Source organism: Xyrauchen texanus, chromosome 32, assembly GCF_025860055.1.
Source record: "Xyrauchen texanus isolate HMW12.3.18 chromosome 32, RBS_HiC_50CHRs, whole genome shotgun sequence".
NCBI classification, from domain to species: Eukaryota; Metazoa; Chordata; class Actinopteri; order Cypriniformes; family Catostomidae; genus Xyrauchen; species Xyrauchen texanus.
The window spans coordinates 18,804,255-18,817,507 of NC_068307.1; the positions used below are offsets into that span (position 1 = coordinate 18,804,255).

The 13,253-nt window shown below is 37.6% G+C and overlaps 1 protein-coding gene across 1 annotated transcript; it reads left to right on the forward strand.

Annotated features, from left to right (window-relative positions):
* The first annotated feature begins 9,578 nt into the window (after positions 1 to 9,578).
* Positions 9,579 to 12,901, forward strand: lhfpl5a (LHFPL tetraspan subfamily member 5a). Its single transcript, XM_052101134.1, has 3 exons — positions 9,579 to 9,996; positions 11,764 to 12,003; positions 12,891 to 12,901. Exons 1-3 carry the CDS (start codon positions 9,585 to 9,587, stop codon positions 12,899 to 12,901), a joined length of 663 nt encoding a protein of 220 aa, XP_051957094.1. The 5' UTR covers positions 9,579 to 9,584.
* The last annotated feature ends 352 nt before the right edge of the window (positions 12,902 to 13,253 follow it).

Consider the following 13,253-nt stretch of genomic DNA (forward strand, 5'->3'; position numbering starts at 1 on the left):
GCGTCGCCTGTGGGACTTGCCCCAGTGACACGTTTATTGATAGTGTTAGTGCCACATGATGGGCAGAGAGACCTGATGTGCAGAAGGGATGACAGTGAGGTCACAGTGTGTGTGTGGGGGGGTTATTTTGTCTTGGAGGGGTTAAAAGAGCAGACAAGCCTAAACTGGATCATTTGGAACCACATGAGTGCACATGACAAGAAACATTTTTGGGCATATTCAGTAACACTTTCTGTGAAACCAGTATGTATGAAGCATTACAAAAGTATTCTTAACAGGATCAAATAGAAATATCTGTATTAATGTGCTCTCTCACTCTTGTTGTTCTAAACCTGTATGATTTTCTTTCTTCTGTGTAACACAACAGGAAATGTAAGGCAGAATTTTAACCTTAGTCACCATTTACTTTCATTTTATGGAAAAAAAAAAAATGCAATGAAAGTGAATAGTGACATGAGTCTAACAACATAAAGGCCTATTCACACCAAGTCTGTGACGATTTTGCAAGACGGACTTCAGACAAAAATTATTTTCACACTGAGGCCATAAAAATTAAACGAAAAATTATTTCACCCCTGTTGCTGTTCTACAAACATATTTATACTTGTTTCTAGCAATCAGCTGTCAATGCTAGAGATTAATGAACACTGTTAAAGCATTTATTTACCTAATTTGGCATAACTGTTATTTCCATGTTGTTGATGCATTTTTGAGGAGTATATATTCTGTGTTTTATGCGAGTGAGATGAGTAAAGAGCGCTGTTGCATATTTATTTGCACATATATTTACCTACAAGTATATTCCTAATGGACTCCCTAACCCAACTTCTATTTTTATAATGCTTTGTACACAAGGTACAGTGAGGGTGAGTAAATGATTTTCATTATTTTAATATTTACTATCCTTTCTATGCATTCATAATGCTTTATAATCACTTTAATGTTTATGGTAACCCTATAATGGTAATTATAACTGTGGTTAGATCATATAATAATCATTAACATTACATGGCTCTCTGGAATACTTCATTCTGATTGGTAAATCGTGACCTTCTGCGACCGTTGTCCCAGGGAACCCATTTCATACTGTACTAGTTTTATCTTTGTTGTATCACTCCACGCTTCTCATTCTTCTCATTAAAATGATTTGACTCGTATCAGTATTTCCGTTTATTATTATAATTATTTATTTTATTAAAGAATAATAAGGCATTTATTTTTTTATTTGGTAAGTGGCCATGTAATAAGTAATACGAGACCCTGATCACCCTGTCTGAATTTATATACTGTATACGAATAATCCAGTTTCAGTACAAATTAAGTTCAATCAACTCCATTTGGGGCATAATGTTGATTACAACAAAACTTTATTTTGACTTTTCTTTAAAAAAAAGCACAAATCTCCCCTAGTCGCAAGTTCAAATCCAGGGCATGCTGAGTGACTCCAGCCAGATCTCCTGAGCAACCAAATTGGCCCGGTTGCTAGGGTGCATAGAGTCACATGGGGTAACCTCCTTGTGGTCGCTATAATGTGGTTCTCGCTCTCAGTGAGTTGTGCATGGATGCCGTGGAGAATAGCGTGAAGCCTCCACACACGCTTGGTCTCCGCGGTAACGCTCAACAAGCCATGTGATAAGATGCGTGGATTGACGGTCTCAGAAGCGGAGGAAATTGAGATTCGTCCTCCGCCACCCGGATTGAGGTGAGTCACTACTCCACCACGAGGACTTAGAACGCATTGGGAATTGGGCATTCCAAATAAAAAATAAAAAACACAAATCTGGGTTACAGTGAGATACACATTATGGATGTGAATGGGGCCAATCCGTAAAGGTTAAAATACTCACTGTTTCAAAAGTAAATCCACAAGACATAAAACTAATTTTAAAGGTGTACAGTACTATATATATATTATATACATTCTCCTTATCCTATTCTGCATATCGCGGCGCCGTTTTGAGGTCCGTTCTGCATAATGCAGCGGCTCATTTTAGCTTCATTCGGTCCATTTCGCGGCCAACCCACCGGACCCCTCGGTTTTCCCGATGGCCAGTCCTGCCCTGATCAGCCCCAAAGAGCGTCGGCCCACCGGGAAAATGCTGGTATGCCAGATTACCAGTCCAGCCCCACTGAGCTACGCAGGCTCCATACAGTTGTATATTTAACACACAATTTACAAGTGTCACTGTAAAATACATTATTGAGCTTGGGCCTATTGATCAACCGTTTTGCAAATAGGGATGGCACCGATCCGATTCCTGGATTGGGTCCGATACTGACGTTTTTACCCTGATCGGGTATCAGTCTGATGAGCCCAATCCTAATAGTTCGGTCCCCCTTTAACATAATAATAATAATTATCATTATTATTATTACTATTATTATTAGGGATTACAATAAAACAAATCGGGTTCCAAAAATGACTGTGTGATTAAAAAGTGGATTGATAAACTCTTAAAAATAAACTAAAATTAATGAGAGAGAGAGAGAGAGAGAGAGAGAGAGAGAGAGAGAGAGAGAGAGAGAGAGAGACCATGTGCAACCATGTGCAAGTCCAGATACAGGTACAAATGTGTAAAGAGAACTGGCTTCTTTTCTACTGAAGACTTTCACTGGAATTACTGTTATTTTTGATGCTGCATCCTGCAGACTAGTTAAACATAAAGTATGCACATGCTCTTATATCATTGTTTTTCTTTTCTCCTATTTTACAATGAAATAATGTATTGTTAGATGTTTTTGTTTCTTTACACAAAGAGTACTCCCAATCAGTTCCACACAGTGAATTATAGATGTTCTAAACTCATTAAGAAAAAACATCACTGGTATCAGATTGGGATTACTTATATTTCAGGTATCGGAATCGAAGAGAAAAAATTGTATCGTTCCATCCCTATTTGCAACAGATACATAACAGCTTATTTTTACATGTATCTTGTGCCATGTTTCTATGGAAATGTTGTTAAATATGTAACCAGTGGAAGTGAAAAGATCTTACATATAAATGTGTAATTGGAACTGATGTCATATAGTACTAGTAATGCATGAATGATGTATACAGATACTGATTCAATTCTGTTAAATTATGACGCTGGCCCTTTAAAACTTTGGTTGCTGAGCTCTCGTCTGGAAGTCAGTATTGCGAGAGTTAGTGTCGAAGCTGCGCGGGTAGCAGAGTGTGAGCAGCGCGATCAGCAGAGTATATGTTGCTTTATCCGTGTGTTGAGATGTACAAGCGATAACTCGATAAAAAAACCAAAAGGGTGAACGATATCCACTTGTATTAGCTCGATATTGAATCAGTGGGAAGTAAACTGAGGTGATGACAACTGATCGTGAGCCATGTGAAGTGTTTCTCTTTGTGTCCAAAAATACTGTTCATTGATCCATCGAAGAGCAGGGGAGAAATAGTGCTGAATAGGCCCTCTGTGAGACCCAGATTGTGTTCGTCAATACCGAAAAGAGTGTAAAGGCCACTGCCGTTATCTTTTGGTGTTATAGTTACAGAAAAGCCACATTTAGGTTTTGTTTTGTACTTTTGTAAATTCCTGGATTTTATGTTTCCTAAAACATTTTCAACCCCGAAAAGCCAAAGCTATTTTCTTAATGCTGTGCCTCTACGGTCACAGTCGGAAATAAAAGACCCTGAGTTAAGTTTGCCTGTGTTTTGGACCTTTCATTCCTCTGACAGCAAGCTGTTAGCCCGGCAACAAATAGATAAGTGGAGCCCATGTCCTCACAACAACAAAAATACTTTTTATAGTCTATCATTCATGTTGGCCACAAAGTGGTGTAGTGTGAATAGACCAGCCTCACTTCCACCTTAGGCGAACAACATCATGGGATGAGAATCTGCTTTTAGCCACGGGTAAAACACTCTGAATAACTGCCTGTGATCTCTTCTCTCACATACCTGATTCTTAAAGAAAAAACTAAGATTTATTAATAGACTTAATTTGGCTTATTTAAGGACACACTGACAAAGCTCTTAGGGACCTCAAAGCAACCAAATCATTATAGAACACTGCTGGTGAAGTGCAGGGCCCAGTACTGTAAGTACATCTCACTCGTGGTCACCAGCTGTTGGGCCACATTGTATAAAGGCTACACCAGGAATGACCACAGGGTGATTTAAAACCTCCTGATTGGCTGATGTGGGCTTTAATGCCCATAGGGTTGCAGTGCAATCTATGAAGTAGATTTTTACAATGCTAGAGGTTTTCTGGGTGGTTGCCAAGGCATTGCTGTGCAGTTGCAAAGGTGTTCTGAGTGCTTTTAGCATGTTGCTATATGGTTTCTATGAGTGTTCTGGGTGGTTGCATGACGGTTAATTATTAGCTTAAGTCAGAAAGAGCTCACCCCCAGGTCTATGATATTCTGGTCCCTTTTAGAAATGACTCAGGTTCCTTCTTCAATGCAAGTATACCATTTTTTTTCCCTGCCTGTTTATTTATAGCAAAAAATATCTTAAATAAAGATCTGTTTCTCACCCACACCTATCTTCTGAAGACATGGATTAAACCCCTGGAGTCTTATGGATTTTTTTTATGCTGCCTTTATATGCTTTTTGGACCTTCACATTTCTGGCCACCATTCCATTAAAATTACATTTTTATTACAGCAGTCACTTCTCATTAGGATGCTAACTTTACTAATTTTGTTGTGTTTTTCAAAATGATTAATCAATCCTTCCGCTGGTCTGACACTCAGCAGAAAAATATAATCAAATAAGTGACCTTTCTCTGTTCTAAAAAAAATAAAAATGCTATCAAGAGCAGCAGATGGCACGTTCCATCCAGCACTTGATGTGTGTCTGGTGGCTATTCATGACAAAGGCAGGGGACGGCTGAATTGGGCAGTTGAACATTTAATTGATTTTCTCATTCAACCCCAGGGGGCCACTGTATTGTGCTATTGTCCCAGCACCTTTGATTCACATATTTTAATCATGAATTATTGTGCAATTATGCACCACAGGGACAGGTGATGGGGATAGTGACATTATTCCCTCTTAAATGTCAATGTTATTTGTCCCCTTCTGTCGTTTTAAATAAATTGTACGCCAACAATTGTTAAAACTGACAGGGTGATTATTTAGTACCTTGCATCTATCATTTCATTGAAGTAGCCCTAATCTGATTTGCGTCAGATTAGGCTGTTAAAAGATTGGCATTCATAAAAAATATTTCTGAGCTCTGAACACAGGAGATGACTGTAATAGAATAATAGGGCTAATTATTACATCGGTGATTAAACCGAAAATGCATGATATATAGGACTATGTCCACGTAAATGTCCTCTCATTTCTTCATGTCGCTTGCAGAGTTGCTGTTTTCATTATGTCACAGCGCCTCCTATTGGATAAATAATGCCCTTGCTGGCAGTGCTTGTAAAGATTTGAGATAGACAGACAGACAGAAAGATGTCTGTCTGTCTCTCTGTCTGTCTGTCTGTCTGTCTGTCTGTCTGTCTCCTAAGTTTCCTATAGAAAATAATCATACCCCTTTGGAATAGTCACTTTTGATTTTTTGACTTACAGCCTGAAAACAAAACCCATTCAATAATATGTCCCTTACAACATTCATGTAACAAAAAAGGCAACAGTTCCAAAATAACAGGGTTTAAAAAGTGATAATACCCCTAGAGCTTCCTTTTGCTATAATAACAGCATTGACATGCCACTCAAATAAGCAATAATAAGTAATGTTTTTATATTAAGGCTGCCTCAAGACCTAAGTTGCAGGCATCTGTGTGAATGAGGAATGGTTGGTTGAAGTCCGGGAAGCACAAGATTGATGCTGATGTGAGGCACTCTTTCAAAAAAATCCATGGAAGCTTGACTCTCAGTCCAGCTGAACGGAATCTCTCTCCTGGTGAGAGCTAAATATTTCTAGCCTTTGAGGCCAAGGAATCCTCTGACTTGTTTCACATCTATTGGTGTTTTGAACTCAGTCACTGCTTTCACTTTCACCGGGTCTGGTGATATTCACTCTTGTGTGACACGATAGCCAAGGAATATTTAGAAATGATACTTGTCCAGCTTCAGAGATAGACCCACTGACTGCAGTCTTAGCAGGACTTCCTGAAGGTCTTCCAGGTGTTGTTCAAAGGTCGGCAAGGCGATGACAATGTCATCCAAGTAGACTGTGCAGCATTCATAGATCAGGCCAGCGAGTAAAGTGTTCATGACCCTTTTGAAATGTAGCGGGGGGCATTGCTAAGCCCAAAGGAAATAACTTTGAACTGAAAGAGGCCACAATGTGATATAAAAGCTGTTTTTGGTCTTGACGTCTCCTCAACGGACACTTGCCAGTACCCTCGAGCTAGATCCAGAGTTGTAGGGAATTTCCCACGAACTAAGAAGTCCAAAGATTCGTCAACTCGAGGTAGAGGGTACAAATCTTTCAGTGCGAGTTGACTTGACCCCTGTAGTAGATGCAAAACCTGGCTTTAACTATCATGACTGGGGCAGCCCATGGTCCTGAAGATGGTTCAGTAATGTTCTCCTCCAACATCTTTTGAATCTGGTCTTCTTTGACTTGTTTCTCAGCTGGGAACGTACGGTATAGGGTGGGAGGTTGATAGGATAACAAGCTCCCAAAGTCCTCAAGAAGATCTAGTAATTGTGCTTTTTGCTCCTTTTTCAGGTGTGCCTCCCTGACTTTTTCACACAAAGTAGATGGATGGACATCCAGAAACATTAAGCTTCCATCCTCTGGCTCCTCTATCCACTCACTCTCTAACTCACATAGAAGGGGGTTGTTTCACTGATTGTTACAGTCCTGGATGGAATATGAAAACTAACTGATGCTCTAAACATGAAATCCATCCCTAAGATGAGTGGTGAAGAAAGATCAGGAATAATGACAAACCGGTGGTAGAAGCGTTTTCCTTGAAATCCAATATTCTGTCAGATAATGCCAGTTGGACTGCAAGCTGCATTGTTGGCTATTTGAATTGGGGGTGATGTCCAAGGCTGAACTTTTTCTTAGTGTTCCAGGACTTCCAAAATCATATTTGTTTGAACCGTTGTAAAGTTTGACTTTGATGATTAATGGTGTGTTCCAAAATGATGGAGACGTTGGATTCCCCACATGACCCAGGTCAAGTGGCTCAGGTGTGAGCCTGAGGAGGACAAGAGGAGGTTGTGGCATATTTATCTTCTGGAGGGAGATTGCCTCTGTGAAACATCCTTCCTTTGAATTTCCCTTATGCGTTTCGCATCACTGTAACTTCAGTTTGTAGAGACTCAAAGGAAAGTAACAAATTATAAATACGCACATTACTGTAATTAAGTAGTTTCCCCCAGAAATTTTACTTTTTTAAGTAGCTTAATGTTTATAAACTTTTCCTTGAGTACATTTTAAGTGCTGTAACAGTACTTTTAATGCGCTATTTTCCCACCGTCTGTGTTTCCCTACTTCCCTCTCCTGATTTTATTTTTATCTATCAACATGATTGGCTAGGGAGAATCTGTGATCCATCAAATCAAATCACATGTAATTTCTTGAACAGCAGCTGTAGATTAGGGGTGGGTTCTTTTCGATCCGAGACCAATCATTTAAAGTTCAATATCGTCGATACCAATACCGATACTTCTATTAAATGAATTTTTTGTGATTACAGTTTTTCTCAGTCGCTTTGGTACATTTCTCAGATCAGAATTGAAATTCTCAAAACTACCTGTTCAATCTTCACATCATTGTGTCACTTGTGCACATCAAAAAAGCAGTTTCTCATTTCTTTGAACAAGTTGCAAATGCTTTGGTACATCCAGGCAAATGATTATGTACAATTCTCTGCTGTTTCCTACATTATCAATTGCTTATGTCATGTTGATCAAAATGTATTATAATGGATCTCTGTTGAATAGTCTCACCCCCCACAACATTTAGGCATTAGTTCATAGCATAAGTCTTTACATGCAAAAATGGTTGAACAAGTTGTCATAATATGTCAAGCATATTTCTATACATTTCCATTGGACTTTTTTTCTAAATCTGTCCTGAATTGGTAAATTGCTCCCAGGTGAATCTTGACTTTCTCTAATGAAGGTGCATCTCATGAACCATCAAGTGGCAAGTATATATATATATATATATATATATATATATATATATATATATATATATATATATAGCCAGAGCATAACACAATGATACAATGTCTGACAATGGAAGCAGAGCAGGGTTAGACAGAGACTCATAACATGGCTGGCATTACACAGGTGGTGTTTATTTGCAGTTCATCGTCAGTCTCACACGAAATTGCAGTTGACAAACACGGTCAACAGCATTACTGAATAAACAAAATAACAGAAAGAAATAATCAGTTTGGAGGGACAGCCCAATCTAGGAAAGGTTTTGGTGGTGCCATGCACTTTCCACTTCTTTATAATGCTCTGAACGGTACTCAGAGGGACAGTTAAATCCTTTGAAATTTTTTGTACCCTTTTCCTAACCTGTGCCACACACAGTTTTTACCACAGAGCCCTTTAAAAGTGCCTTTCCAACTGTGGTGAATATTTCAATTCATTACCATCCACTACTAGTAATGGAATCCTCATGGAACTTTAAGTATTTATTTAAAGTAATCAAAACTACTACAATTGATGTCAGGTGGGGGCCAATTAGCCAGGTATGTGATCTGAAAGCTGATTGGTTACACCTGAGCAAGTTTGTAATGATTATTCTTAGGGGGATGATCACTTACTGTGTCTAAACCAGGTATTTTAGTAATTCATTTTGAATATTTTTTCAGATAATTTTGTTACATGTTATTTTCCCTTTGATTTTGAAGGTTATAATGTGTAAATACAGCTGGAAAAGATTAGATAGAATTTATTTAAATAATAATGTTGAGGATTTTAACAAGGTATGATGACATTCTATAGGCACTGTAAGATAAACTGACAGACAGACAGATAGACAGACAGACAGACAGACAGATAGATAGATAGATAGATAGATAGATAGATAGATAGATAGATAGATAGATAGATAGATAGATAGATAGATAGATAGATAGATGGATAGTCTCCCCTATTTGTAGCACAAACCATTAACACAACAGAAGATAGATCCTTTTTCAGGCAAGTTAGCTCTCTAAGTTTTGAGGCACTGCCAGGGAGTAACTGTGCACCCACATTAATAAATAATCCCATGATCTCACAGCACTAGTGCATGTCTGTAAGAATGAAGTTACCACTTTCATTAGCTTTCAAACTTTCTCATTGGTCGGATATAATGTGTGAGACACAAGTTACATTAATTCTGGCTTCGATTATTTTACTCGGGATACAGATCTGACCATTCGGAGTACAGATCCTGAAGAAATAAGGAGAAGATTGCTATCTGGGTGCCTACTTTTTTCTTTTATGAACAAACAGACATAATCTGATCTTTGTTTTGAGTAGTGGTTAGATTCATGGAAGACATTTGGCAGTTTGATAACCAATTTGGCATGTTTTGACTAAATAGGGTTTGAAGTTTACTACGTTTCTCCCAATAGTTGTCAGTTGGCTTCTTTCTGATCATTAATTTCTTGAATACTCACCCTCGGGTGGACCATCATCTCCAGCAAACATGACTAAAATGTTATCTGCCCAAGAAGCCTCCAAGATCTATCACACAAACTATGTGAGAAACTCGAGGGCCGTTGGTGTGCTGTGGACAATCTTCACTATTTGCTTCGCCATCATCTGTGTGGTGGTTTTTATTCAGCCCTACTGGATTGGAGACAGTGTCGATACACCTCAGTCTGGTTACTTTGGGCTTTTTCACTACTGCATTGGGAATCCCATCACAGGGGAGCTGGTGTGTAAGGGCAGTGCGCTGGACTTTGGATCCATTCCTTCTGGTGCTTTCAAAACTGCCATGTTCTTCGTTGGGATTTCTTTGCTGTTGATCGTGGGAACTATTGTTTGCTTTAGTTTATTCTTCTTCTGCAATTCAGGCAGCGTGTATAAGATCTGTGCGTGGATGCAGCTGGCAGCTGGTAAGTGACACCATACTAATGCCACTTAAACCTTAAAGGAATATTCTGGGTTCAATACAAGTTAAGATCAATGGACAGCATTGGTGGCATAATGTTGATTACTTTTCGATTCATTTCTTCTTTAAAAAAAAAGCAAAAATCGAGGTTGCAATGAGGCACTTAAAATTGAAATGATTGGGGCCATTTACGGGAGGGTTTAAAGGCAGAAATATGAAGCTTATAATTCGATAAAAGCACTTAAATTAATTACTCTGTTAAAACATGTGTATTATTTGAGCTGTAAAGTAGTTTAAACTGGTCGGTTTAGGACTTTAGGGTTTATGGCGTTGTGTCGTCATGGCATCAAATGTGTAACATTGGAGATTAATTTACACAGAAAAGATTACTAAGCAATTTTCTCATACTAAATCATGTATGTCTTGTGGCTGTACATTTGAATCAGTATTTTAATGTTTACTGATTGGGCCCATTCACTTTCATTTTAAGTGCCTCATTGAAACCCAGATTTTTGCTTTTTTAAAGAAAAGGAGTGACAAGTCAGTTCATTTTTGTGGTAATTAATATTATTCTACAAATGCTCTCGATTGAGCTTAACTTGAATTGAAGCCATATTATTGCTATAACAAAGATTATAAACCTAACAGACCTTTACTCCAAACTTCACTTTTCTGAGCCATTTTTGCCATTACATGTAACCAACTGGTCTTCAAGGTCATTTAGATTTATAAAGTCAGTTTCCCTGATGTTCCTAACAGAGTCATCACATTAACTATGGACATGTTTCACTAATGTTTGACAAGTCTAAAAGTGCTGAATTATATTTTAACCTTAACTTTAAATGTATATTTATTGTCTATATAATTGTGAAATATTTAGCATGAAAAGTGCGCTTTTGCTATCTTTCTTTCAAGTAAATGCGACATTGTTTGATGTTTCATTAGCTAATGCAACAACCTTCATACATTTTAAAATGTGACTGAAGATTACAAATACTTTTGTGGGCTACTTATTTCAATGTAAAGTACATGAACTATGTTTGTTTTCTGAATTAGTAATTAAAATGAATTACATAAAAAAATATATAGGCCTAATGCCTTTTAGTGTTACCTGATCTATTGCATTTATCAATGATGACACAGATAACCATCGGTCATCACACTGTCTTACATAACAGTGCATTTAAATAATTACACTTATTCATTAAAAGAAAGAGAGGATGAAAGTGAGAGTGTGTGCGTGTAAAGCTATACCCGCACAGCTGCCCTGCACAGAGTATATTATCATATGAATAATAAATGATGAGATAAGTGTGGCTGGCATTGACAGGCAACAGTCCCAATGCAAAGTATTTCTGGTAGTCGAAGACCATTTTGACAATGATGTAGGATAGAGTTGGGCTAGTTGTCACACTGTACCACAATAAATAAAATATAAAATACATATAATAAAGACTTACACCAGCCTGACATTTCTAAAATTGTACTGGTGACTTATTATGTTCCCTTGTTTACCCAACATCTATTACAAAAATATGATGATATATGGAATTATTTTGTGGGATAGAATTCACAAAAAGTAAAGCTCACCACTATAGTAATGTATGATTAATGCAACAAAACTAAACTCCCTTAGTTGAGCATATATGAGTCTGCTTGCAAGATATAGTTCATTTTGCACTATTTTATAGGCTGCAATGTTTCTTGTTATATTTAGCTGACAAAGGTCTTCTTTACATTCCAGTATACCATATTTATTTTCTATCCTCAGCAACTTGCATGGTCATAGGATGCATGATCTATCCAGATGGCTGGGACTCAGAAGAGGTGAAGCGGATGTGTGGCCAGCGGACGGATAAGTACACACTGGGTAACTGCACAGTACGCTGGGCATACATCTTGGCCATCATCAGCATAATGGACTCCCTCATCCTCTCTTTCCTGGCCTTTGTGCTGGGCAACCGGCAAGACAAACTGCTGCCAGAGGACTTCCAGACGGAGAACAAGAAAGGTGAGAGATGTCCATTTATATGTATATGCATTACATGAGATTTGTGTCAATTGTTTCTATAAAAGTAATTTATATCACATCTAAAATTCTGTATTGTATTTAATGTAATTCTGTGATGGAAATGAGGGAGATTGAAATGAATTCTTTAAATCTTTAAAGGTGCACTCAGTAACTTGTTTTTTTTAGTGTCATCTTGAACTTACACTGACACCTAGTGGCTTGGATGCAGCATCATTTAAAATCAATAGTTTACAGTTTTCAGTTTCAGATGCCATTGTAGAAATTTAGCATTCACAGTCAGCCATGCTTACTTTAATCAATGAGTGAAAGAGTCAAATTACAGGATGATTACTGAGATTAAGCGAGTAGTATTTGGCTAGTCATGTGAATCTAACATGGCAGCCCCCATGTGCGGACCCTCTCCATGTAGAATACAACAACTTTTATAATGTTACTGATATGACTGGAGTCTTTATTTTAATGTGAGTGCTCATGATTTCTTAAATATTTTGCATAATTTCGAACATTTACAGTTTGATTGGAAATGACGCCTAATGAAATATTCGGCTCACAAGTGATATTTATCACGAGCAAAGGGTGTTGGGACAAATTTAACAAAAAAAAAATCCAGTTGAATGATAGAAATCTTTCAAATCATCCACCTAGCCGAAAATACTGGGACTTGTATTAATTGTACCTAATTTATTTGGGTTAAAACAACATCAGGGATAACACTAGTATTTGAGTCTTTCTTTAGCATGCTTATTCACAACAAATGTGAAAACCGTATTAATCATGTTATTCTTGTTCTTATATTCCTAATGCAATGCCAAAAAAAATGCAATGTTAAAAAACGAATATGGATTGATGGATCTCTTTCTCTTTAGAGGAAGCATGAAGACACATGAACAACACAATGGACCCTATGGGATACAGGCCACTTTCAGACCAACTGAAATATGCAGGAAAATAATCATTTAAATTCACCACAACACCTGTAAAAGTAATTGCCACCTAAGAGATTACTCTAGCAAAGTGCATACATCTGATAATTTTATACTTTGTGAAATTGTGGCCAAATTAATGTAATTTGAGGAATCACCTTTGTGTACAATGCATTCACTGTAAGCCCTAATGCTTAAAATAATTGTTTTGAGTGCAGAAAAAATAAATAATCCAAATGAATTAATATTAATGAGTATGATAACTCTTTCTTTTACATTCACAAAACGGACACCTTTGAAGTAACC